Here is a 23,558-nt window from a genome sequence, read left to right as displayed (position 1 = left end):
GAAGTAAATTAAATATGTCAATCAGGTGTAAGCTAATCAAACCCTTTTTATGGGAGTGAGCACAAGCACTTTAGCAGTGGCTAGTAGTTGTAAAGTGCACTTAGTCCTAAGGCCAACAAAAAACTAATTTCAGCACAAAAATGGAGGTAAGTAGGCAACATATTTGGGGGTGTTCACACTAAAACTGACAAGTTTAACAGTTATCATCAGGAACTTGAAGGAGAATATGCAGTGCACATCATGGACTACTTGTCTCTCCTTTCTCTATTAATTTATTGGTTGAACTTTTGGTGAGAACTATCTTCTAAAGGAAATGTATCTCACTTGTAATAAGGAACGAGAGACGAATTCCGGCTGTGACTGAGCAAAACAAAGCATCAGCCATAAGTAAAATCTGGAACAACTAAACCAGGTACTACTCACAGTTTCTAGTAAAGAAAAATCTACTGAAACAAAAAGCGTAAAAATTAAGGAGATTATGTACTATAGCACTCCAGACGCTGTGAGGTCTATTTAGAATAATTTATTGAACAAAACATGACAACCAGTGGTGCATTAAACAGACAGAAAATACTTTACACAGTAACACCTACTGAAAATAGTAGGCGATAACAGAACAAAATAACTGTGCATAAATTGCATTAACATGGTATAGGCATTGTGATGTAAGGTATTGGTGCTTATGGGGATTAGTTTGGAAGGCAGGTAGTTCACTGCTTCAGAAGATGAGAATGCTGCATTGATCAATGGTGCTGCAATACTGGGTTTCTCTGCTCCGAAACTTCAGCTTGTCCAACCACATATTTTAAACACAATATGAGGCTGTAAAGCCACTATGAAATGTATTAAGTCTTGCGGCAATTAAGGAAGGTTACTTTCATTTGAGAGTACGTTTTAGGTATAAGTTTACTCTCACACTTTTAAGTAACTTTCCTACAGAATTAATTAAAATGATTTAATTATATTTAAATACAAATATTATTACATTCAAAACAAGGTGTGAAAATATATTTAAACGCAGTGTAAAATTATTCCCTATGGGGTTTTATTTTAGGTCCTTGCCTCTATTATTTTCTATTGGCGGGTGTTACAGTACCAGTTATTTTCCATGTTTTGAGCTAGAGTTAATACAGCTCTGAGCTGGACTACATTTAGCTCTGATTAGGTCCTTTGTGGCTCTGGTAACTTTAGAAGTTAGTTTTTGAACAGCCATAGGTTTACCATTTAACCCCTCTCCAACCCTTTCTGAACTTTTTTTGCACCTCCAAAACTCCTCCAATTTAGTAGTAAGTATCCCCCTTTTTCCAGCCAGTCCCCCGGTTCTTCCCACATTTATTAATAACTACTACGCTTACATGTGTGAGGATCACGCCACAGAAAATATAGGAGAGGTAGATGTGGATTTTCCACTTGTAGGTTTGTGATTTGCATTTTGTAGTACTTTACTTGTACTATTGTAATACAAAACATAATACACAAATACAGTGTATGAATGGGGTTCTCTGTATTTTGAATTCCATTTAGAAATTGGGGTCATAGTACCAAGACCCGGCAAAATTTAATATCCTCTGAAGCCTTATGAAGATAAAAAATGTCATGACTAGCTTTCATTTACAATGAACAAGTGATGAATGAATTAATTGTTTTAACAAATTTAAAAAATGTTTTTTTTTCTCCTAGGCAAAAATATATCATCATTTATCATTATAAATAATGTGATGTTTTTGCTGTAATATGCCACTAACGTGTAATAAATGTAAAGGTCAAGATCAAATCCCGACAGAGCCATATTTCAATTCTTCGCTGTATAGCTCTACCTAGAAATAATAAATACAAATATGATTTGGGTAACTAATACACAGACATTGCCATAATCGAACACTTTATTTAAACCACAAATATGTGGACCATCCTTGTATCACAATTTCTAAATAGAAGGATGAGTTATCTAATACAAAAACGTGTAAAAAGTATAAAATAAAAAATTGCCATGGTAAAAACTCTCAAACAAAAGAGAGGAACACCATAATACTACATCGTAGCAAAAACATTCCAAACATAAATTTACTATGTTATAATAATCAGTATAGATACTGACAGAAGCGGTCCCTTTATCTCTAAGAAAAATTAGAGATTATGATTCTTAATTATTCCTGCTGGGTATTTATTGACCAGAAATAAAATCCAGTTAGATTCACATTTCCATAAGATAATCAATTTTCTGTGCTTTCTCATGCAATATATATCCTTAAGTATATAACGTGTGCCGGCTCACCACTGTGTGTAGATTTAACATTTTTAGCCACCAAAGATGTCAAATTGGTATTGTTAAATCATTGATTTGTGCTGTCACGCCATTTTCTTTCTGCAAAATTGATATACAAGAGTTCACACTTGTGATGTTCTTCTTGCTTGAGTGGGAACGTGCATTAGTGTTTTGCACTACTGGTTTTGACACAGTATCCATGAGGATCTTGGATGACTTCAGAAGCAAGTAGAGCAAATGTTTCCCTTATAACAAAGAGCTGCGTCGAAAACACAGAGATTAGTTTCAGATCTGTGGCATGGTAAGTAAAACTTGATTGAAGGATTTAACTTCAGCATAGGTGATCTGAATATTAATTGCACCCTATTATAAAATGCTATCTTCAAAAGATGTTTATGACATGATATATATATATATATATATATATATATATATATATATATATATATATATATATATATATACAGAAGAAAGATGCTTCAAGTCGGGATTGCAGCCATGTAACTCCACAGCATTGTGCTACAATGACATCATTAAGAGAACTGAGGTCAGAAACTGAAGTGCAGGTCTTACACACTTTCAATGCCAGCAGAAAAGATTAGTTCAATATACTTTCATTATAAAACCTTATTATGGTTTATGTTTTTCACTATTCAGTTGTCATGTGAATGAATCATAACAGGGGATAACAGATGGCAGTTTTTGGTTGCAATATGTGTTTCTAACTTAAGCACCACTGTCACCAGTAACCAAACCTAGGGATTCACGTAACTTAGCTAAAACGGGAAAAAGAAACAGACTACTAAAGCCATAACTACAAATTCGGTACAGACCGTTGAAATGTTCCTCTAGAAAGAAAAAAACAATAATTTGAAAGGGAGTGAAAATTGACAATTGTGATGACATCTACTGAAAGCTTCTGAAAAACTGGCCATTTACCTGCAAAGAAGACAAATACAATCCACAGACTGTTCAATCAATAGGTGCTCAGAAATCCAGCAGCAATAATAACTCACACAAAAATAAATAATCACAGCTAACTCTATCTACAAACATTGAATAAAATTAATTCCACAGTAAAAAATCTCAGACCTGCTTCCAACGTTCTGGTATAAACCACCTCCACCTGTTTAAAAAACTAACACTAATGGAGACATCAGACTCTCTAAAGCAGAGCAGGCCTCAAATAATGACCCTGTCTTTTGATAACACAGAGGTGCAAACACTCCCTATTAAAATTCCTTAAGCTGTTTAAAATACGACTATTCCCTAACCAGCAGCGGAGACCTGAACCACTAAAACACTACAATCACCACCAAACAGAAATTGTCAATCAATAAATAAATATGAAATACAAAACTATTTGCCTTTAAGTTACAATATTTTGTTAGCGCAGTCATTATAGCCCGTCATGCATAGGACAACCTGCCCCATTTTTACCCATTCAATGTCATTATATTTCATGTAGTGCTACCACTCCTATGATTACACATTGGTGCACAAGATCCATTTACAGAAAAGAAAATATTCATATGCTATCCTAAAGCCAGCTGCCATCTGGAAAACCCAGCATCTGTTCCTTTCTACAGGTATCTCCATACTTTACTTTGGTAAATGGGCTGATTCTTATGAAAAGCTCTCGCCAGCTCTTCTTTGAGGAATCACCAGCATCCTTCTAGATTCAAGAGTTACACTCAATCTAACAACCTGAGGGTTATCTGTCAAGGCTTTTAAGTTCATCTCCCAGTCATTTGTCCATGCTAATCGTGGCTTCTTGTTATCTTTTCTTGCCCATCAAATATTCCTCGATGTAGTCAATAAAGATGTCAAATTCTCCCATTGCCTTGTAGATACCATTGTCCTGCATCTGCGTGAGTAAAAGAGGAGGAAACATTAGAACATTGCTTTATTATGTGTAGACAGAAGAATTAATTGCTCGGACAGTTGCATTTTTTTGTTTCACAGGGTGGTAAAAAAGAATGTTCACTGGAATGTCATATGGAAGGGTAATATAACATGTTGTATTATGTGAAGGTAAAACGTATAGGAACCAGCTATAGTGCTTAAAGAGGGGTAAAAATATTTTTAAAAGTCGGAAATTTGCAAATCATAGCTATAATTTGAGTAGATTGTCTACGTTACGCAGGTTCACTTAAACCCCACAAGCGTATGTATAGAAATGTACATAATGAGGAATGTATGACGTTACAACGCATGCTTTTACCACGCATGCTGTTACAACGCAGGTTTTACCACGCATACCACTACAACGCATTACACTTGGGGGTGCTGGATAGTGAATAGTTTAATTTACTATTCCAACTCCAGTCCCCGTGGATAGTAGGGAAGGTGTTGGATAGTAAATTAAACTTATTCCCTATCCTAGAGCGCCCCCCAGTGTAATGCGTTGTAATGGTATGCGTGGTAAAACCTGCGTTGTAACAGCACTGCGTGGTAAAAGTTTTGTTGTAATGGATGTAAACCATAATGAGCATTGTTATGCATTTTCCAACTGGCCTACTTTAACACTGGAGCATTATTTGCATGTATAAGTGAAACAGACAGATATTCTTTCCTCACTTAGACATGATTTTCCAGGTACAGAAACTATCTCACCTACATCTCTGGCGCCATAAAACACACTTACTCCTACATTTGTTAAAAGTACCTCTCTTGGGTTTCCAGGGTGAGACTAGGCAGACAAAATGCCTGTGTATACACACAAACTTCCAAAATGTTCTCTGCCCATTTCCACCTACTTGTTGGTTTCCCCCGATTTCTACTACCATTTGCAGTGGAGAAATCCACAAATACGCCATTTTTCAAAATCACTTGGTTGAACAGAGTTTTTTGTGAAATTGATTCTTGGCATCATTGTGTTAGCCCATAAAATTCATTATTATATACATCATTTTAAAACACACACGCACACACACATACAAGTGGCTATGTTGAGAATTAGTGCACATATATCGTTTATAAGTCTGTAGTGATGAGATTGCAACATCCATTGACTGAACTTTTTACAGGAAGCTGAATATGTCAACCTGCTCAATAATGTGTTGACACATTCGTTTTAGACTGGATATTTTCCTCAAATAGTTCTATGACTAACTCGCTAAGTACTTTAGTTGTCGCAATGAGGTCACTCCTGCACATGAACATGCCACCTCCTCCACGCATATAGTAATGACTCTGAGGAAGATTCATATTTCTGTGGAATGACTCATCATGAACATTCCAGGAAAAGCTGAACTTCTGAGACGCAGAAGGAAACTCCACTACAAGCAGTAGGATTTCTTCTTAGATCTGTTCCCGTGTCTTCCCTACATTCCTACCCATGTTTACGATTTCTCTTCATAAAAATAAGGTTACCTCTTTCACTGGACTGTTCAGTGTATGGCAAGAACAGTTTGTATGAAAACGATGTTCTATTTACTAACAGGGGCCATATTCATTCTTCCAGCAATTTAAGAAGCAGGGGGGGCCCTGCACTGCTTTCCTAAAGCTAACTAGGATTTGCAGATGAGAAGAAAAAGCCATGATTCCACTTGCTGGAATTTGCAAAGATTTTCTTTTGCAAACTTGGTGAAATATTTTCCAGCACTTTTCTAAATGTTCAGTTTGCACACTTGAAGTATACTCCGGAAAAATCCCAATTGAAATCGGAAATATTTCTCACAGAATATTTTTTTACAGGAAATTTCATCCATAGGTGACTTATTGTGACGTTGCAAGGCCTTTGCATTTTTCACAAAGAGCTTGCAAACATCGTAAAACTTTGTAAAAAAAAACTCCGTAAAAACAAATTTCTGCCCGCTCCTATTTGTCCTCTCTGACCAATGTTATGCTGTTTAAATATAATCTTGTAGATACAACACAGAATTCTCTTCATAATCATACATGAAGTGTTATTTGCAAAGTTGACCAATAGCCTGAAGCTACTTAGACAATGACAAAAAAAATGCAAGCTCTACTTATGTATATTATTTTGTTTTGTCCTGTAAATATGTGCAATTATAGTGACACTGAATTTTCATCGTAATTGCTAGGGAACACCATGCCGAAGTTCTTTCGAGAACATGAAGTTTGCACTAGTACTCACCTTGCTGTAGGTTTCCTTGATCTGTCGTATAGTTTTGCTCCTCTTCTCACAGTCCAAAAAACGATGCTTTAAAGAAAATCATACAAATGTTAGTCCACTTTCCAGCTAACATGCAACATGCAAAGGTTAAGTTATACAGACCACAAATAGTTCCACAAGCATGTGCTTAGGAGCTGGTCATACAGGAACACATCAGCAACCAGACTGCTGTTTAATATATTTGAGCATCATGGTGTGCATGCTACAGCCCTGATGTATATTGACTTTGGTGAAGAAAACCCTGATTACCTTTGTCATGTTAGATGTTATTGGCTTTATTTATGAAAACTGTTGCATCGCTGTGTGAAAACAGCGATGCAGCAGTTTTAACTGCACCCTCCTTGCGACATGATGGATGCGTCATATTTACTGTATGATGCATCATGTCACAAGGAGTTACAGATACAGCAGTATTTCTGACATATTGGTAGGCGCAGTAATGATGCATTGCTGGAGTGTGTCACAAAAGTGACGCAACTCCAGCAAAATGGGCCTTTCACATGGGGCAGGCCCCATGTGAAAGGGCCCGAGTCAGTCTTATGCCTGTTGTGAGGCAGGTGTAAGATTTTGACGTAGAGGCGTCCTAGAAGTGGTGCAGTGAAATCTGATAGATTTCACTGCTCTACTTCTACAAGGCTTTTTAAGTGGGAATGCCCACCCTGCATACATTATTCCTGATGCAGGTATAATGTAGCACAGGGCTTTACAAAGTGAGGCATCTGCTTAGATGCGTCACTTTGTAAAATAGAGCGTCACATGGAGCATTTTTTACGCCGCTGGTGCGTCACAAAAAGTGATGCAACAGCGGAGCAAAAGTGTTGCAAGGCCTCATAAATAAGGTTGTATGTTATGTTACTGCGTTTATAAAGAGGACATTCACCTAACGGTTTCATGGCCCTATGCAGGGAACAGGGGGTGATTGATACCAGCAATAGTGTGTTAGTTGTAGGCTTGTCTGAATAGCCAGGTTTTTAATAGGTTCATGAATCCAGGATGGCAAGTTGCAGATCTTGTCTGGGGGATGAGGGTGGTTCTAAAGTTTGGGGCCATAACTGAGAACTTGGAGCCACCCAGTCTCTTCTTCTTGAAATGAGGAACTGATAAAAAGTTCAAATGGGCAGAACGTAAAAGGCGATTTGGGGTGAACTTCATGATTCAAGAATTGATGAAGTGGGGGTTTTAGCTATGATGTGATTTAAAAGTAGCGCCGCCGACTTTGAAGATAATTTTTTGCTCAACAGGTAGCCAATGAAGGTCCTTCATCAAGGGGGGGTGATATGGTAACATTTAGGTTGTTTGTAGATAGGATGGGCTCCAGGTTCTTTTTATGAGGCCTTTGGGTAAGCCAACACAAGAAGATTTGGCATTATCAAACCTTGAGAGGCCAAGAACGATGACAACCTAAACTAGGGCCTCTAAGGTGAGATATTTGGCATTGGTAAATATTTTGCAAAGCATTAGGACGGAAGATGAGATTACTGAGCTGATTTGTAGATTTATGGATAAGTCAGCATCGATGGTTATATCAAGACTTTTTACTGCTGTTTTTGGGAGAGGGGGATCTCCAAGCTCAGGTGGTCAGAATGAGTCAATCTCATATTTGACTTTATTTTTGGTAATGATAACTTCGAATTTTGGTAATGATAACTTGTTTTTTTCTGCATTCAGTGTCAAACTACAGCTTTTCATCCAGTCACGGATGAACAGTATTGCCAATTGGAAACGCATTTTATTTGGGGGAATTATCTAATTTGAAAAGTAGTTGCATGTCGTCAGCATAGTTAAAGATTTGGCAGTGTATCTTCCTAAGCGAATGAACTAATGGACATACGTAGATGTTGCAGAGGTGGGGTGATAAATAAGATCCTTAGGGGACTCCGCAGCCAAGATGGACCTGAGGTGAGGTGTAAGGACTCAAGCAAATGGATTGGGACCAAGCTCCTAAAATTGAGGTGATCCATTCCAGTGCTGGGCCCCTCAGTCCAGCGGCCCTGACACAGTCCATCAGGAGATGGTGGTCCACTGTGTCAAAGGCCGTGGATAGGTCGAGGAGCACCAATGCTTGGGTATCCTATTTGTTGCCTTTCCCTGGCATGTCATTCTCCACAGATAGGATGACTGCTTCGGTAGAATGAGCAGGGCGGAAGCCAGCTTGGCAAGGGTCCAGAAATTCCGATTCCTTATTGAAGGTGCAGAGCTTATGTGCCACATGTGCCTCTAATAGTTTTGCTAAATAAGGTAGGATACAGATTTGGAGGTAGTATTTCAAGGTGAGAGGATCTTCACCTTGTTTTTTCTGGAGTGGTACCACTATTGCCGTCTTGGATGCATTAGGCACCTTCCCAGAGTTGAGGGAATGATTCAGAAGAGACAGAACTGGATCAGGAATAGATAGTCTTATCAGAAGGGGTTAGTCTCTTTATGGTCTCGTGGCTGTGGATTGTAGGGTGCATTCCTTACCGCGACATTGAAATACTGGTGCTTACTGTGGTCTACTGGGACATTATTGCCTGAGGAGCCAGAACACTTGAGATCTAATCCTAGTTTCCTTTTCTAAACTCTGTGAGGTTTTCCCACTGAGGCTCAAATACTTTACTGTGGAAACCAGGAGAATTTGCCAACAGGTGTGACATCAGTATCCTGTTCTAAGTATAATAATACATATGTGGAAAGATAGGGTTGCCTTTCTATTTCTGCAATGATGAGTGGGATCAGAGCGAGAGCAGCATGCCATACTGTCATTAAAGAGGCAGTTACTTTCATTTTATGTACCGTCTACTTGGACATTCCTCAACAATAAATTCACATAGGGTTTAATGCACAAAGATGTGGCTGTGAGCAGGTGAGACTTACTTGAGTAGTATTCTTGGCTTACTCATGAATACCAGTATAAAGCCAGGAGAACTCCTGTCTTGCTATTGAATTCCGGGAGTAAGGCAGGATTATTACAAGAGTAAATCACACCTTCTCAAACCAACCCTTTGGTAATCTGGCTCATATTATTTACTTCGAAGTGTTTAGCGTGTCTTTATGAGCTCCCTGTCTTTATCGGATGAGGTGGCCTGTGAATTGTTAACATTTTGTACTGTATTGCTCTTTTCTATTTAAATTCGAGAAGGGAAGATAGTGCGGTTATAATTCTTGTCAGGGTTAGTGCCTTTATGTCACTCTTACTGAATCAAAATATTCAGGGAATTTTTCTGCTCCAAAAATGTTCATTTCTTAGTTTCTTGCAGGTTTTAGACATTCAAATATTCAGAAGATGTTTGACATTTTGGGAATGTGCCCATTCATTTTTTATGTGAACCAGAATTTCCAGAGAGAGAATGTAAAAATAGCAGAAAGAAAGAATTTATGAGGTTATGGTGGTTGAGCAGCAGGCTAAAATAAGCAGTGGATATATGCTTAGTAATTCTTGGCATGGCCAGGAAGCTGGCCACTCAAGTCACTTAGTTATTAGGAGAATCCCACCCACTATAACATATTTATTATGCACATAGGCTGTATGAGGTGTACAAATATGCAAAGATGGGGGGCTAAGGGAATGTTTGAGTTGCTGCAGGACACTGAAGGACTGCTGAAAGAAATGTGCAAGACTGGAAGAATGTGAGAGGTGGATAGAGACCCTGTGGACAAAGATATTTGTGAATGGGAACAGAGCTTACATATTTGAAATTAGCTTATTTTCGAAACATTGAGAAACTTTGAAAATAAATACAGATGCTTTGTCAATATTTTTTACACTCATCTACGTAACATTGATTTGTTTTCACCATATTTTAACTAGATTTCAATATTTTTCACTCAGTAATGAGAAAATATTTCGTAAGATTTGCACATATGTTTCTATAAATGTTGGTCTGTCTCTAGCTTATATCCAATATAACCTCCATCTAAGTAAACTAGTTTACAATTGTGCCAGTTTTGTTCCTCCAACTATAAATAGTGAAATGATTACCCCTCTCATTCTGGATCATTAAAATATATCTATATGTGCTAGACAATGTTGACATCTCTCTCTAAACTGTCGGTTAATCTGAGTCTGTGATAAGCCCAATGCCAGGCAATCACCAACAAATCAAAAACTGCCTTTTGGAGGTTCATACATTCAGAGGAGAGAGTTCATACATTCAAAGTAGAGTTCATTTTCATGATTCATGCTAGGTTAAAAAAAACTCTTGATGCTTCGTGTAATTTTACATGAATCATGAATGATACAGCTGCTTTCTATCTCTGAGGGTTCAATGACTAAACCACTACTTCCTATATAATGAATTCCTAAACCACGAATGCTAAACCACAAACAAAGCCAAACCACTACATTTTTAACAACGACGTCCTGAACAACGAAAAATATACAATTAGCTAATTTCCCGATTATACCACTCAGTTCTTAAAAAAACACATGTTTTAAACACCAAGAAAAGCAAAGAATACATTGGGAATGCCTTACAGCTATGTCACAACATATATTCTTTATTTCGCCATTTCGAAAGAATACTTGTTTCGGTACTGACTAAAAAATGGACAAATAATTCAGCCGCGGCCGGTAGTGGGAGTACCGGCCGGGCGGTGACGTGGGGAGGGGGAGGGGCAGGGTGGGGGCTAGTAATGTATGGAATCCGGACCTTAACAGGTAAGTAAACACAAAAATAAATAAAACGAATTTCGTTGTGCGCACTGCATCACCAAATGCGATGCAGTGCGCTCAACGAAATTCCTTTTATTTATTTTTATGGTTACTTAACTGTTAAGGTCCGGATTCCATACATTACCGGCCCCCACCCTGCCCCTCCCCCTCCCCATGTCACCGCCCGCCCGGTACTCCCACTACCGGCCGTTCACAAATATGAGTTTAACCACATGAGCGCTAGCGAAATTCTGCCCCTGTGCTTGTTTTTTAAAAAACCCATTATTCATGACGAGCTGGGCTCGTCATGAGCGTGCGAGGAGGCTACCTCATGACGAGCCCAGCTCGTCATGAGCGTCGAAGGGGTTAAAGTCTTTAAACTCATATTTGTGAATCTTCCCTTCTCTGCACTTTTTTCCCTTCATGTACTACCTCCCCTTCCTTGCTGATAAAGTGGGCCCCTCTCCGTCACCGAACCCTCCTGCCTTACACAAGACACCGGAACTTTGAAGCTGTTCGCCTTTTCATGCTGTGAACCACTTCCGCCTCGCTCCAAACCTGGAAATAGAAGATCTACGAACTTCAGCCACGGCCGGTGGTAGGTGTAACTGCAGGGCGGTGACGTAGGGAGGGGCAGGGTTGGGGGTTGTAATGTATGGATTACGGACTTTAACAGGTAAGTAAACATATAAATTAATAAAACGTATTTTGTTGTGTGCACTGCATCACCAAATGCAATGCAGTGCGCGCAACGACATTTGTTTTATTAATTTATATGTTTACTTACCTGTTAAAGTCCGTAATCCATACATTACAACCCCCCACCCTGCCCCTTCCCCTCCCTACGTCACCGCCCTGCAGTTACACCTACCACCGGCCGTGGCTGACGAACTTGCCAGCATGGTATATGCAGGGCCAGACTGGCTACCGGGCAGTTGTGTGTGCTGCCGAGCAGGGGGATGCTTTCGTTGATGGGGACCTGTGTGTGCAAAACGAAATTCGTTTTGCTTTTTTTTTTTCAAAGCGCACGCAGGTCCCCATCAACGAAATACGCCCATACCACGGAGAAATCATCCCCCTGCTCGGCAGCACACACAACTGCCCGGTAGCCAGTCCGGCCCTGGGTATATGCTTGGGGGAAGAGGAGACGCTACCTCATGCAGCAACCAGGAAATGAACATGTTGGCACGGATACACAAAAACCACATGCAGCAAATCGAACATGGTAAGTTGTACGTTTATTTCGTTGTTCTTGTAAGCAGTGGTTCAACGGAGTCGTTCAGGAAAGTTTGTGGTAAAAATGTGTGGTTTAATACCGTCGGGGTTAAAGATTCGTGATTAAAGATGTTTCCCCTGTTTTTCTACTTATGACTTGTCTTTGACTATCCTATAGATCCCTCTTGACCTATGAGGGAGGGCCCACCACACTGGACTTTTCAAAGAGCTAAGTACTTCAATATGGGTCTCCCTTACTAGTGCGGCTTTGACAGAGACCACCTCACTTTGGTATCTCTTAACCAGCAGTTTAGATATGGCACTGTATTATATCTGGTGGGAGAAGGGTTTTGGTGTTTCCTTTTGGCCTCAATTTCATGTGTTATTGACCTAGCTTGCATTAGCTTTCACAAACAAAATGTTTTTGTCACTTTTAAGTGACATCAAACTTGAAATATTATAAGCAAATACTCACACAGCGCCTAAGCATATGCCTCAGCTCGAGCAACATGTTTCCGATGAAGTTGACTGTCTGCTCGATGGGCTTGCTTTGGCTGTTGGCCTTGGGTAATACCTCATCCAGGTAGAAGCGAATCATTTCTGAAACAGAGTGGCAGCCCAGTTGACCCTACAGGCAAGGAAAATTGAGTATAATTGATTAAGAAATGTTTCTCATTTCAACTATGTTGCAGATATGCTCTTGAGACGAGTTATACATTTTTGCAGCTGAGGTGTGTCTGCATTTGCTACATATAAAGGCTCTGATGAAAGCAGACCAAAAACTGATTAATTGAAAAGTACTTCTTTACTTCTTTGTCTGCAATTAAGAATAAGAATGCAGATGATAATGGCATCCCTTTGCAAGTGAATGAAAATGGAATCTAATTCAGCCAAATCAAAATGTAGTACCTTCTTTGAACAGCCAATATGAAATCCCCTCTCGGCAGATGCAAATTCAAATTGGTTATTTAGTAAGCAGAAATGTAATTCTTTCTTGGTTGCACCAAAACAGAATCCTTCCTTCTAAATACCAAAATAAAATCTGGTGTTACAGGATCAAAATTAGAACCAAATCAGGGGTGAATCACACTAGTACTTGTTGTGAAGCACTCTGATATCCTCGGGTCCAGCTAGCGCTATACAAAACTTTAATAAATAAAAAAAAAAAAAAAAAACTCTTCTTGAAAAAACAAAGAAATCTATTCTCTGATTGGCCGGCTGTGAATCCTTTCGAAAAGGAATTACAATTATATTGTGTTCTAATTTTAATTTATGGTGAATCTTTATGGACGTAACCTATATTAAATTGTTTCCCCACATGATCAGAGTTTGTTTTCTCAATGTTGGAGGGAGATGAGGATAGAAAAGTATTTTAGGTTCCGATAAAAGGAACGTTACCCTTTCCCAGTTCAAACGAGCATGCAATCTCACCAGTGGCTGATTCACTCTGGCAAGTGACGAGTGTATTATTCACCATCAACTGTAGATCACACTTAGCAATACCTAAGGCAATATATATTCCCTCGTAGCAGTACTTTAGGTAATATCTATTTCTTTTTAGTACACCTCTCAAAACAACCCATCATTTACAAATTTAGACAGTGCCCAAAATTGTATCAAGGTATTCCAGGGAAGGAGCAAGATTCTTGAATATGGTATATAAAACAATTTGCCTACCTTAAAATCTTCTAATAAATCATCGCGCAGCAATATTGTTTCCAGATTATTATCTTTCATTTGCTGTAAGAAAGTAAGAGAATACATTAGTTTGTGTTCTTAAATGAAAAGGGCAAACAAAGGCAGAACATTATTTCTCATACCTGACAGGTAAAGTGCAGATATAAATATAAGACACATACAAGTTTGAGAAAACATTTGAGCAAGGATAACATGGTCTCCAGTACATATTGTAATATGGACCAAGACATTGCAGTTCCAATCTCGAGATCCTCACTTCACTAAATTGGGTGATTCACACCAAATCGTGGGACCACAATTCCCTTATCTTAAGGGCTTTCACAAAGATCGTCTGCCGACCTCTTTATAACACAGCAGATCTTTTACAAAACAGGAATTGGTTTTATTGGGAGGGAAGAGAGAATGGTACCCAGAAGTCCAAAGCTGATGTGATGTATGATTATATTAGTTCTTTCAACTTAAGATGAGAGTTGTGACACCACTCGATTTTGTCGCTCCCGTGTTTTTGTGTCACAAGCGGTGTTTTCACCGCATTCTGAGCCTGGCCTACTTTTGAAGTAATTAAACTGTCCATAACGGTTTTACATATTCAGTATCTCCGATAGCCCATATGCTATGAACAGCACAGCTCGTGAACACCAAGCGTGATTAACTCAGAGAGACACTGAGCTTTTGCGTGCACTGCAGACGGTGAATGTTCTCCCTATGTGGCCATCTGGTCCCTTACTGCTGCACCTGATAAATCCCCCATAATACAGTCACATATTTTGTTCAGCATGGATCGATCCACTTTTATTTATGAACTTCCCCTGACAGGCCACCAGCCGCGGGCCGTGGAGGGAGTTACGGTGGGGCAGGGAGGCGGGGAGGGGGAGGGGCAGGGTGGAGGGTGCTAAAAACAGGCATATGGATCATTGCAGGTAAGTACACAATTTAATTAATAAAACGAAATTCGTAGTGCGCACTGCATGGCAAAAAGCAATGCTGTGCGCGCTATGAATTTCGTTTTATTAATTAAATTGTGTACTTACCTGCAATGATCCATATGCCTGTTTTTAGCACCCTCCACCCCGCCCCTCCCCCTCCCTGCCTCCCTGCCCCACCGTAACTCCCTCCACGGCCCGCGGCTGCAGGCCACCCTTCGTGGTTGCGAGATGAGGTTACGTGCATGTGCACTGTAGCTGTACACCCCACTCACTTACTCATCTGTAGAAAGAAATGACTCGGGTAACCACAGGGCGGCATTGACTGAGTGAGGCCCAGCAAGGGCGGGGCCCATTACATGCCAAACTGGCCTGCCGTGCTGAGGAACGTGGTCACATTTTGGTATTCCGGCGATATGACTTTAAGTTCGTTGCACAGATGTTTAAGGCACTTAACATATATGTCAGCAAAGGCAGCTCGTATTGTTTGAAGGTTTAAACAGTAGGCGTCCCTTTGACAGCTACTTTTCATTCGAAATTCCCAGCATCCATTTCACACCAACCAATTGAAGGTTTTAAAATTTGCCCGCCTGTGATGTCAGCTACTGCTGCCCACCCCTTGGAAATGTCTGTTGCCAAACGGTTCACATTTCCCGACAACAAAAAAATAAAAATAAAATAAAAAAAATAATATTTAAAAATATAAAAAAAATAATAATAATAAAAAAAATATATATATATATATATGCTGTGGTGGCGCTGAGTGATGCTGTGGTGGTGCTGAGTGATGCTGGGGTGGTGCTGTGGTGGTGCTGAGTGATGCTGTGGTGGTGCTGAGTGATGCTGTGGTGGTGCTGAGTGATAATGTGGTGGTGCTGAGTGGTGCTGTGGTGGTGCTGAGTGATGCTGTGGTGGTGCTGAGTGGTGCTGTGGTGGTGCTGGGTGGTGCTGTGGTGGCGCTGAGTGATGTTGTGGTGGTGCTGAGTGATGCTGGGGTGGTGCTGAGTGGTGCTGTGGTGGTGCTGAGTGATGCTGGGGTGGCGCTGAGTGATGCTGTGGTGGTGCTGTGTGGTGTGGTGGTGCTGAGTGGCGCTGTGGTGGTGCTGAGTGATGCTGGGGTGGCACTGAGTGATAATGTGGTGGTGCTGAGTGATAATGTGGTGGCGCTGAGTGGTGCTGTGGTGGTGCTGAGTGATGCTTGGTGGTGCTGAGTGGTGCTGTGGTGGGTGCTGAGTGGTGCTGTGGTGGTGCTGAGTGATGCTGTGGTGGTGCTGAGTGGTGCTGTGGTGGTGCTGAGTGATAATATGGTGGTGCTGATTGATAATGTGGTGGCGCTGAGTGAAAATGTGGTGGTGCTGAGTGGTGCTGTGGTGGTGCTGAGTGATGCTGTGGTGGTTCTGAGTGGCGCTGTGGTGGTGCTGATTGGTGCTGAGTGGTGCTGTGGTGGTGCTGATTGGTGCTGAGTGGTGCTGTGGTGGTGCTGAGTGATGCTGTGGTGGTGCTGAGGGATGCTGTGGTGGTGCTGAGTGGTGCTGTGGCGGTGCTGAATGATGCTGTGGAGGTGCTGAGGTGGTGCTGATTGATGCTGTGGTGGTGCTGAGTGGTGCTGTGGTGGTGTTGAGTGATAATGTGGTGGTTCTGAGTGATAATTTGGTGGTGCTGAGTGGTGGTGTTTAGTGGCACTGTGGTGGTGCTGAGTGATGCTGTGGTGGTGCTGAGTGGTGCTGTGGTGGTGCTGAGTGGTGCTGTAGTGGTGCCAGTAAGTTAGTTTAACAATGTTTACTTTTCCATATCCACTCAATCACACAGGTTTCTCTGATCATTATTGCCTCTAGTGATGGAGTGCAGTGCACTGTGTTGGGGCTCCCTGAATTGTGTTGGGGCTCCCTGAATAGCCTGTTTGAGAAGGAGAGTAGCGCGCCTCTAGAACTGGCTTAGGGACTATTGTTTAGTCCATTTATGGCCTTGCTAAGAAGGAGCTAGAAATTATGTACATTTGTAATACAGAAAGTAGTGCTTAGCCGCACATGTGGCACAAACCTGCCCCTTATAAAGTCCACTCGGCCAAATGGGACTCTTTCCACAAGCGAAAAAAAACTAATTCCAAGAGAAAACCAACAAGCAATTGAAACACATAGTTCACCCTTGGAAAGGAGACGTCAGCATTCTCCCAGGGACAATACCTTCTTTTCTGAGCACAGTGTTGTTTTGCTTTGTGCAAATACGCAGGGAAAAAAACGAAATTATTGAGGCCGGATGGTAATAGCAGAGAGCAGGGGTGAGTGGTAAATGGTGACAGCTCTTAAAACATTGCTGAAATTCCCGCGAACAGCTGTTAGACACAGAAACCCCTTATTCTCCTCCCGGCTCATACATCACGGCTTTCCTTGTGCTGTCATTAAAATGCAGGAGGATGTAAATGCCTGAGTGGGTCATCCATCTTGCACTTAGTAAACACGCAAACGATACTAACCCCGCCGCTCGGCCTGCCGCCATGCTTCACTCTGAATGAAAGGTTTGTCACGAACAGGAAGACGCGGCCCGTCTAGTGCCGAGCGAAATAAATAAGGGCAAATTAATACCTCAGCGATGAAAGATGTGGCGGGCTATTGATTGCAGGAAGCGGCCAAACAGCGTTCTAGTCTCCTTGCATTGCACGAAGTCATATTTATAAAGGAAACGTCGACAGTTTTAAACCGTATGTCCCGTAGAGTAAAAAAAACTGTCGACAAGGCATTTATTCAGTTTATTTATGTACGTGGTTTGTCATGCCACGCTACAGAGTTGATTGTCTTGTTGATTAAGGAGTAGGTATCCCACAAATTTCATATTACCATATAACACAGTTCACTGATTAGATCTGGTCTGACCCCCTGGTAGCTAATGCACAAAGCAGCAGGATGTTCCCCATTGAAATGTGTATTAGGTATTTAAACAGCATCAAAACCACATTAAAGTTCGAAAATAGCACTATAGAATTGCTTAACCAGTTACGTGAAAATCTGACTATATGAATTCTTAAAGCTTCGAGTTAAAAAACACAAAGCAAACAAAAGTGTCAGTGTATATGAATGCTGCTGTGGTAACATTGCCAACTTGGCCTGACCCTGTTAACTTTGGACTCAGACACTTTTCTGAGCACAAAACACTCCTACGACATAAGTGAATACTAAAGTGGTGCAATAGAGCCGCGCAAAAATAATACAGGAACACAGCACTGCTGTAGCAACACAGCTTGTGCTCACATATTCAATCCAACATAACAAGAAGAAATGACTCAGGAGCATAAATAAACCGGTGCTGAATTAACACAGGAGCACAGCAAGGCAAGTACTGAAATTATAAAGGAGCTGAAATATTGTCTTTCCACTGCATTAAACTTAAACAATTAGTGCAAAAATTCTCTAAACACACAGTGGTAACGACACAACCAGTGCTGAAATAGCATACTAACATTAACAACTAGTACGAAAACATTGCATACCCACTACAGAATCATAACAGAACCAGATCTATAATTTATCTACTACAGAGACATACCACAACCAGTGCTGAAATAAAGCAGCAGCATAACACAGTGAGTACTAAAATACTGTAGACCCGCTGCAAAAAAATAACACAGCCAGTGCTGAAATAAAGCAGCAAGATATCACAGTGAGTACTAAAATACTATACACCCACTGCAGAAAATATCACAGCCAGTGCTGAAATAAAGCAGCAAGATAACACAGTGAGTACTAAAATACCATACACTCACTGCAGAAAATGTCACAGCCAGTGCTGAAATAGAGCATACCTACTGCAGGGCTTTAACCCACTCCTGTATGTGCATAACACTGCATGGACATAACACAGCTAGTGTGCAAATACTGCAGTGGTACGGTGCAGGCAACACTTAAATACTGTATAGCCACTGAAGAAGCATAGCATATGCATTTCGGAAAGATGGAATACCTGCAGCAGTGGCATAACAAAGCCAGTGCTATACTACTGCACAGCCACTGCTGAAATTACGCCAACTGAGGAGATGGCATTAGCAGTAAAAAAAAAATTGGTAGATAAGGCTCGGAGCTGTGTTTTGCGACTTTCGTAATGCACCACAACACATTTGATTGTTGTGCTGCGTGAAAAATGAAATCTGTCCGTTAGACTATGTATGTCAGTCGGATCTCATGATTGAATGTTTAATTCATGCGGTGTCTTACACACTTGAAATACACTACTTACTCGCTACCTGAAAAGTGTCCCAGGTCTGAAATAGTTTGCTTTACCATGGAACAGTGCATTACTTCATAACCTATGTCTCAAATCAGTCCGTATCCATGGTGACACAAAAAAAATCACCAGTAGCCACCATAGGAAGAGGTCTGATGGACAGTATAACCTGGACTACTGTACTGATATGATTATGGGGCAATGGGGATTTCCACGTAATTATGCAATTGACACATTTTCCATATAACCCATCATCTGCTGCATAATTTGTAGATCGTTATCAAAAATAATAATAGTTTCTTCGTCAAATGGACCAAAAAATACTAAAAATCCAGCAACGTGTCTTGCAATGGGGGGTGTGGACCGCCCTGGGCGGCACGAGTTTCGGGACCGCAGCTTCCTCCCGCTTTACCTGTCGTCTACAAAGCGCCCTCATTTCGACACTAGCTAACCCCCCCTTCGGCTCTTCAATGCTGCGGCCGCGGTGCGGCAAACGGTTGACTGGCCACCGTTTAGTTTATTATTGGAGTATTTGGGTATGAAACTAGTACTAATAAGGTGAAACCTCTGTCAAAGCAGCGTTTACGTGTAAAAATAATTAAGCAACACTATAAAGTTTCAAGTTTTCAAGTTTCAAAATACTTTATTCGAATTGAAAACACAATTCATAAAAGTATACAAACAAAGTAAAATTTCATCTTTCCAAACCAAGTTACACATTGTTAATATGGTTTAACTTTTTACAGTTAAAAAGAAATTTAAAAAGCATTAAGCACTATAATCCGTTAAAAACAAATTAGTTAAAGAACACTTGACTACCTCTTGTTAACCCATGACAATAGTTTTTCTCACTTTTAAAATTGTGTTCAGGAAGAGACTCACTGTGCTGATAGTAAGGGTATCATTTAAGGATCTGAGCTTATTATAGGCCTCTCTTGCTTTCCTTAAGCCCCAAGTTAATAACAAAGGTTTTAAAATTTGACTTCTGGGATGGCTATATAAAGTGCAAAAAAGAATGCAGTGTATATTTGATTGAAATGATTTGTCATCGCAAGGACACCGCCTTTTTGCTCTCCCCCAGTAGTTGCAGTTCGGGAATGATGCGAGTCTATAAAAGAATTCCAGGCGGAAGTATGTCAGGAGCCTACGATGATGTAAGGGGTGATCTATTACAAGGTATAGGTGAATCCCCCTCTGTGTTGTCACTTCATCGTTGCTCATGACGGATTTTCTAGACCTTTCTCCCTTCCATCTTTGCAGTTCCAGATATTCCAGCAACATCTTTTTGAGCATAGGTCGCGAGAGCAACTCCAATGATGCAGGGTCAGTAAAGTATTCGGGATGACCAATCTCACTGACAAGATTCTTGATATAAGTAAGCCAGCTTAGACAGTCCTTTATAATACATCTGTTTAAGTCGGTGGCAGGGTTAGTCCAGACGTTATGCCAAAGTAAAACTGGGGCAAGTTTTATAGTATCCGTGATAAAGCTAAGGGCAAGTTCTGCATGTAGGACATATATAGAAGTACTCCTTGGTGTGGCAGTTATAAATCGGAGAAACCTGTTCTCGATTCGCTGAATCTGCTGCACTTGCTGCCAGCCCCAGATGCCCGCCCCATAGGTCCCAATAGCCAGACATTTCGATTTAAAAATGTGCAAGAGCTCCTTGACTGGCCTATTTCCTAATTTTTTTGCAAAGCTCATAAGAGCACCAACTGCTCTATTAAATGCCACGGCCCTAGCATTCACGGCAGATTTCCAGTTGCACTATCAAAAAAAGTGCTGCTGCACTATACAGCTTAATTTGCCTTGTCTTGCAGTACTATTTACCACATCGTTTGGTCTTCCGGTGGTGCATAATCCCAGTAGCCCTGTGTGTATAGAGGACATAACAATAAGAAACGGAACTTACCCGTTGTTAGCGCTGAGAAAGAACCGTAAAGCGCCCCGTGTCCCTGTGAACCTGAGCGGAGCTGAGGACTCCCTGTGAGCGCTGAAGAGTGCGTGACCGAATCCTGTGTCCCTCGGATGAAGAACCCAGGCTCAGCCGCGAAACGCCGCGCACACAACGCAGGACGTGCGCTCCGAGCGGCAGCGGAGAGACTACGAGACCTGGGCGCGTTAAACGGAAGCTTACTGGGTCTGTCCTCAAACTGTTAGTCAAGCAGACGCCTCCGTTTCCTTTCGTGCCTCCTTTGGTTCAAGAAGGAAAAGAAACCGCTTTGAGACCGAGAGAGGCAGCGGCGTGCGTGTGAGAGGGCAATAAAGTGTACACGACGGAGAGAAACGTGGGTGGGACAGAGTGAGAAGTGGTTGTGTGAGAAGAGGGCTGGAGAGCGCATGTGGAAGGGGCGATAGAATATGTGTGCTTGAGTGTGTGAGGGAGAGAAAGGCGTATGTAAGTGTAGGTGACAGGTGTGTGTGCTTTGAGTGAGAGAGAAGAGGGGAAGGCGCGTTGGTGCCATTTTAAGTTAGTACGAGATCCAGAAAAAAACCAAGAAGTGCGTGGGGTTTGTACACTGTAAGAGAACTGATTGAGCGGCTGCTGGGTAGAAAGAAGTATACGATTTTACAGCAGGCGGAGAAAGGGAGGGAAGAGACAAGGTCCCCATCTCCTGTTATTATCAGTAAAGTTACGTTAGTTGTCAAGGAAGCTAGAAAGCAAACCATATATGCCAATTTAGCAAGGGCAGAATCCTTAACAGGAGGCTTCCTGCATTGCATTTAAAAAAAGAACACATTATGTATATTTTCCTCATGCTAGCACAGTATTCCATCTTATATTTTATGAATCTAATACCCCCACATAGACCCGCAAATCTGTTCGGTGGACGTTCAACGAAACCAATGAAAGATACTTACGAAGTAGTCCTTGACTTTGTCGAAAGTGTTGCGCAGATCGCGCAGCATGGACGGGAAGACTTGGGAGACGTGGGCGCAGCCATCCTCCGGGTGTGCGTCTGCCTTCCTGGAGCCAGCCGCGACGGACATTGCCAGGAGGGCAGGCAGTAGGCACAGGCACCGCATCATTCACGTATCTATCTATGACCACACTCCCCTCAATCTTACACCGATCGCGCCTAGAAGACCCCAAATGGACGCAAATTGCCTCCTTACCCTCCATACTCCGGATTTATTACCCTATATATACCCTACAACGAGTGGCAATTTCCTCTAAAAGCTTCCGCTGAAAAGTTTAAGGTTACTGTCGTCTTGCTATCTTCCCGGCATAGGTTTCCCCACCCCCGACGGGCCCCCTCCCACGCAGTCCTCCCCTACACAGCCGTCCCTTCGCAATCATCAATATTTGGTCAGAAAAAAAACCTTCTGCGTTCTCCTCACCATATTCTTTGCTTGTCATTTTTTTCTAACAAATTCACCTCGATAATGGAATTCTTAGTTACTGACGTCTGGAATTCACCTGACCGTGTATGTCCCGTGTCAAATCTGCTGGTATTTTTGAAGTTCTGCGATTCCGTGCCTTAAATTGCGCCATTCATTTTTGTGCACTTCTAATAGGTTCCAGTAGTTAGCGCAAGATATACAGGGCATAATTCGTCTCACATTACAGCCAGAGACGAAGAGGGGGGACGTGTTAGGTTAATTAATGGCCACAACCGGTACCCAGGCACTAGCAGTGCATACATCCCTCACAGAGAAATGAAACAGCACAAGCGGTAAGGCAAATGTCTCTGCCACGCACAGAGAGCAGGGCAGAGCGGTAACGCACACCGGGGCGCAGCGTGTAAACTTCGCTCGCGCTCACAGGAGAGAAAGAAATATGAGAGCAGAGACAGCCACTAATTCACACAGAGCGGATGCTCGCAAATAGCCTACAACAGACGGCAGGGGTGCCAACAGGGTTTTTGCCCTGGTGAAGTCTGGTGCCACAGTCTTTCCCAACGACCTCCTTCTTCACTGAATCCCTCACCACCCTCCAGCTGTGCCCATCATCTCTCCGTAGACTCACTCACATGTATTTAATTTGTTTTAAAGCGCTACTCATACCAGTGTAGGGTGTCAGAGCACTTTACATCACACACACATTAACAGAGGTAATAAATCATTCATGTGTATGTCAGTCCATAGGAAATCTTACATAAAACAATGAGGATTATAAGATGTATGCAGTGTATTTTACGAGTGGTCTGAAGAAGCACACACTCAAGATTTAATATGAACTACAGTGGTTGAGGTTGGTTTTACTATTAAACATGCATTTCTACCCACACAAAACATTTTTAGAAACTTTGGGAATAGATAATGGTAGACTGGAATCTAACCGTTCTCACTGTGCTATATTAGGATTATAATTTATGAAATGCTAGTAATAAAGGGATCTCTGTGACAAAAGCAGGGAATCCACGGAGCTAGCCACATCAAGTGCAGTTCTCTGATCTTCAACGTTCACATTCTTTGCAGCAGGCGTATTAACCCTCAGTACTTTATGATAATTTAAACTGCCAC

The 23,558-nt window shown here is 41.4% G+C and overlaps 1 protein-coding gene across 1 annotated transcript; it reads right to left on the bottom strand.

Annotated features, from left to right (window-relative positions):
* Positions 1 to 508: 508 nt before the first annotated feature.
* IL10 (interleukin 10) lies at positions 509 to 22,214 on the bottom strand. Its single transcript, XM_078641286.1, has 5 exons — positions 21,954 to 22,214; positions 13,933 to 13,995; positions 12,731 to 12,883; positions 6,372 to 6,437; positions 509 to 4,133 (listed from the first exon to the last, which is right to left on the bottom strand). The coding sequence occupies exons 1-5, from the start codon at positions 22,119 to 22,121 to the stop codon at positions 4,044 to 4,046; spliced, it is 540 nt and encodes a 179-aa protein (XP_078497412.1). The 5' UTR covers positions 22,122 to 22,214; the 3' UTR covers positions 509 to 4,043.
* Positions 22,215 to 23,558: the final 1,344 nt, after the last annotated feature.

Source organism: Lissotriton helveticus, chromosome 5_1 (genome assembly GCF_964261635.1).
Source record: "Lissotriton helveticus chromosome 5_1, aLisHel1.1, whole genome shotgun sequence".
Classification (NCBI taxonomy): domain Eukaryota; kingdom Metazoa; phylum Chordata; class Amphibia; order Caudata; family Salamandridae; genus Lissotriton; species Lissotriton helveticus.
Note: the sequence above shows the minus strand (reverse complement) of the source record. Positions and strands in the feature narration are given on the sequence as shown.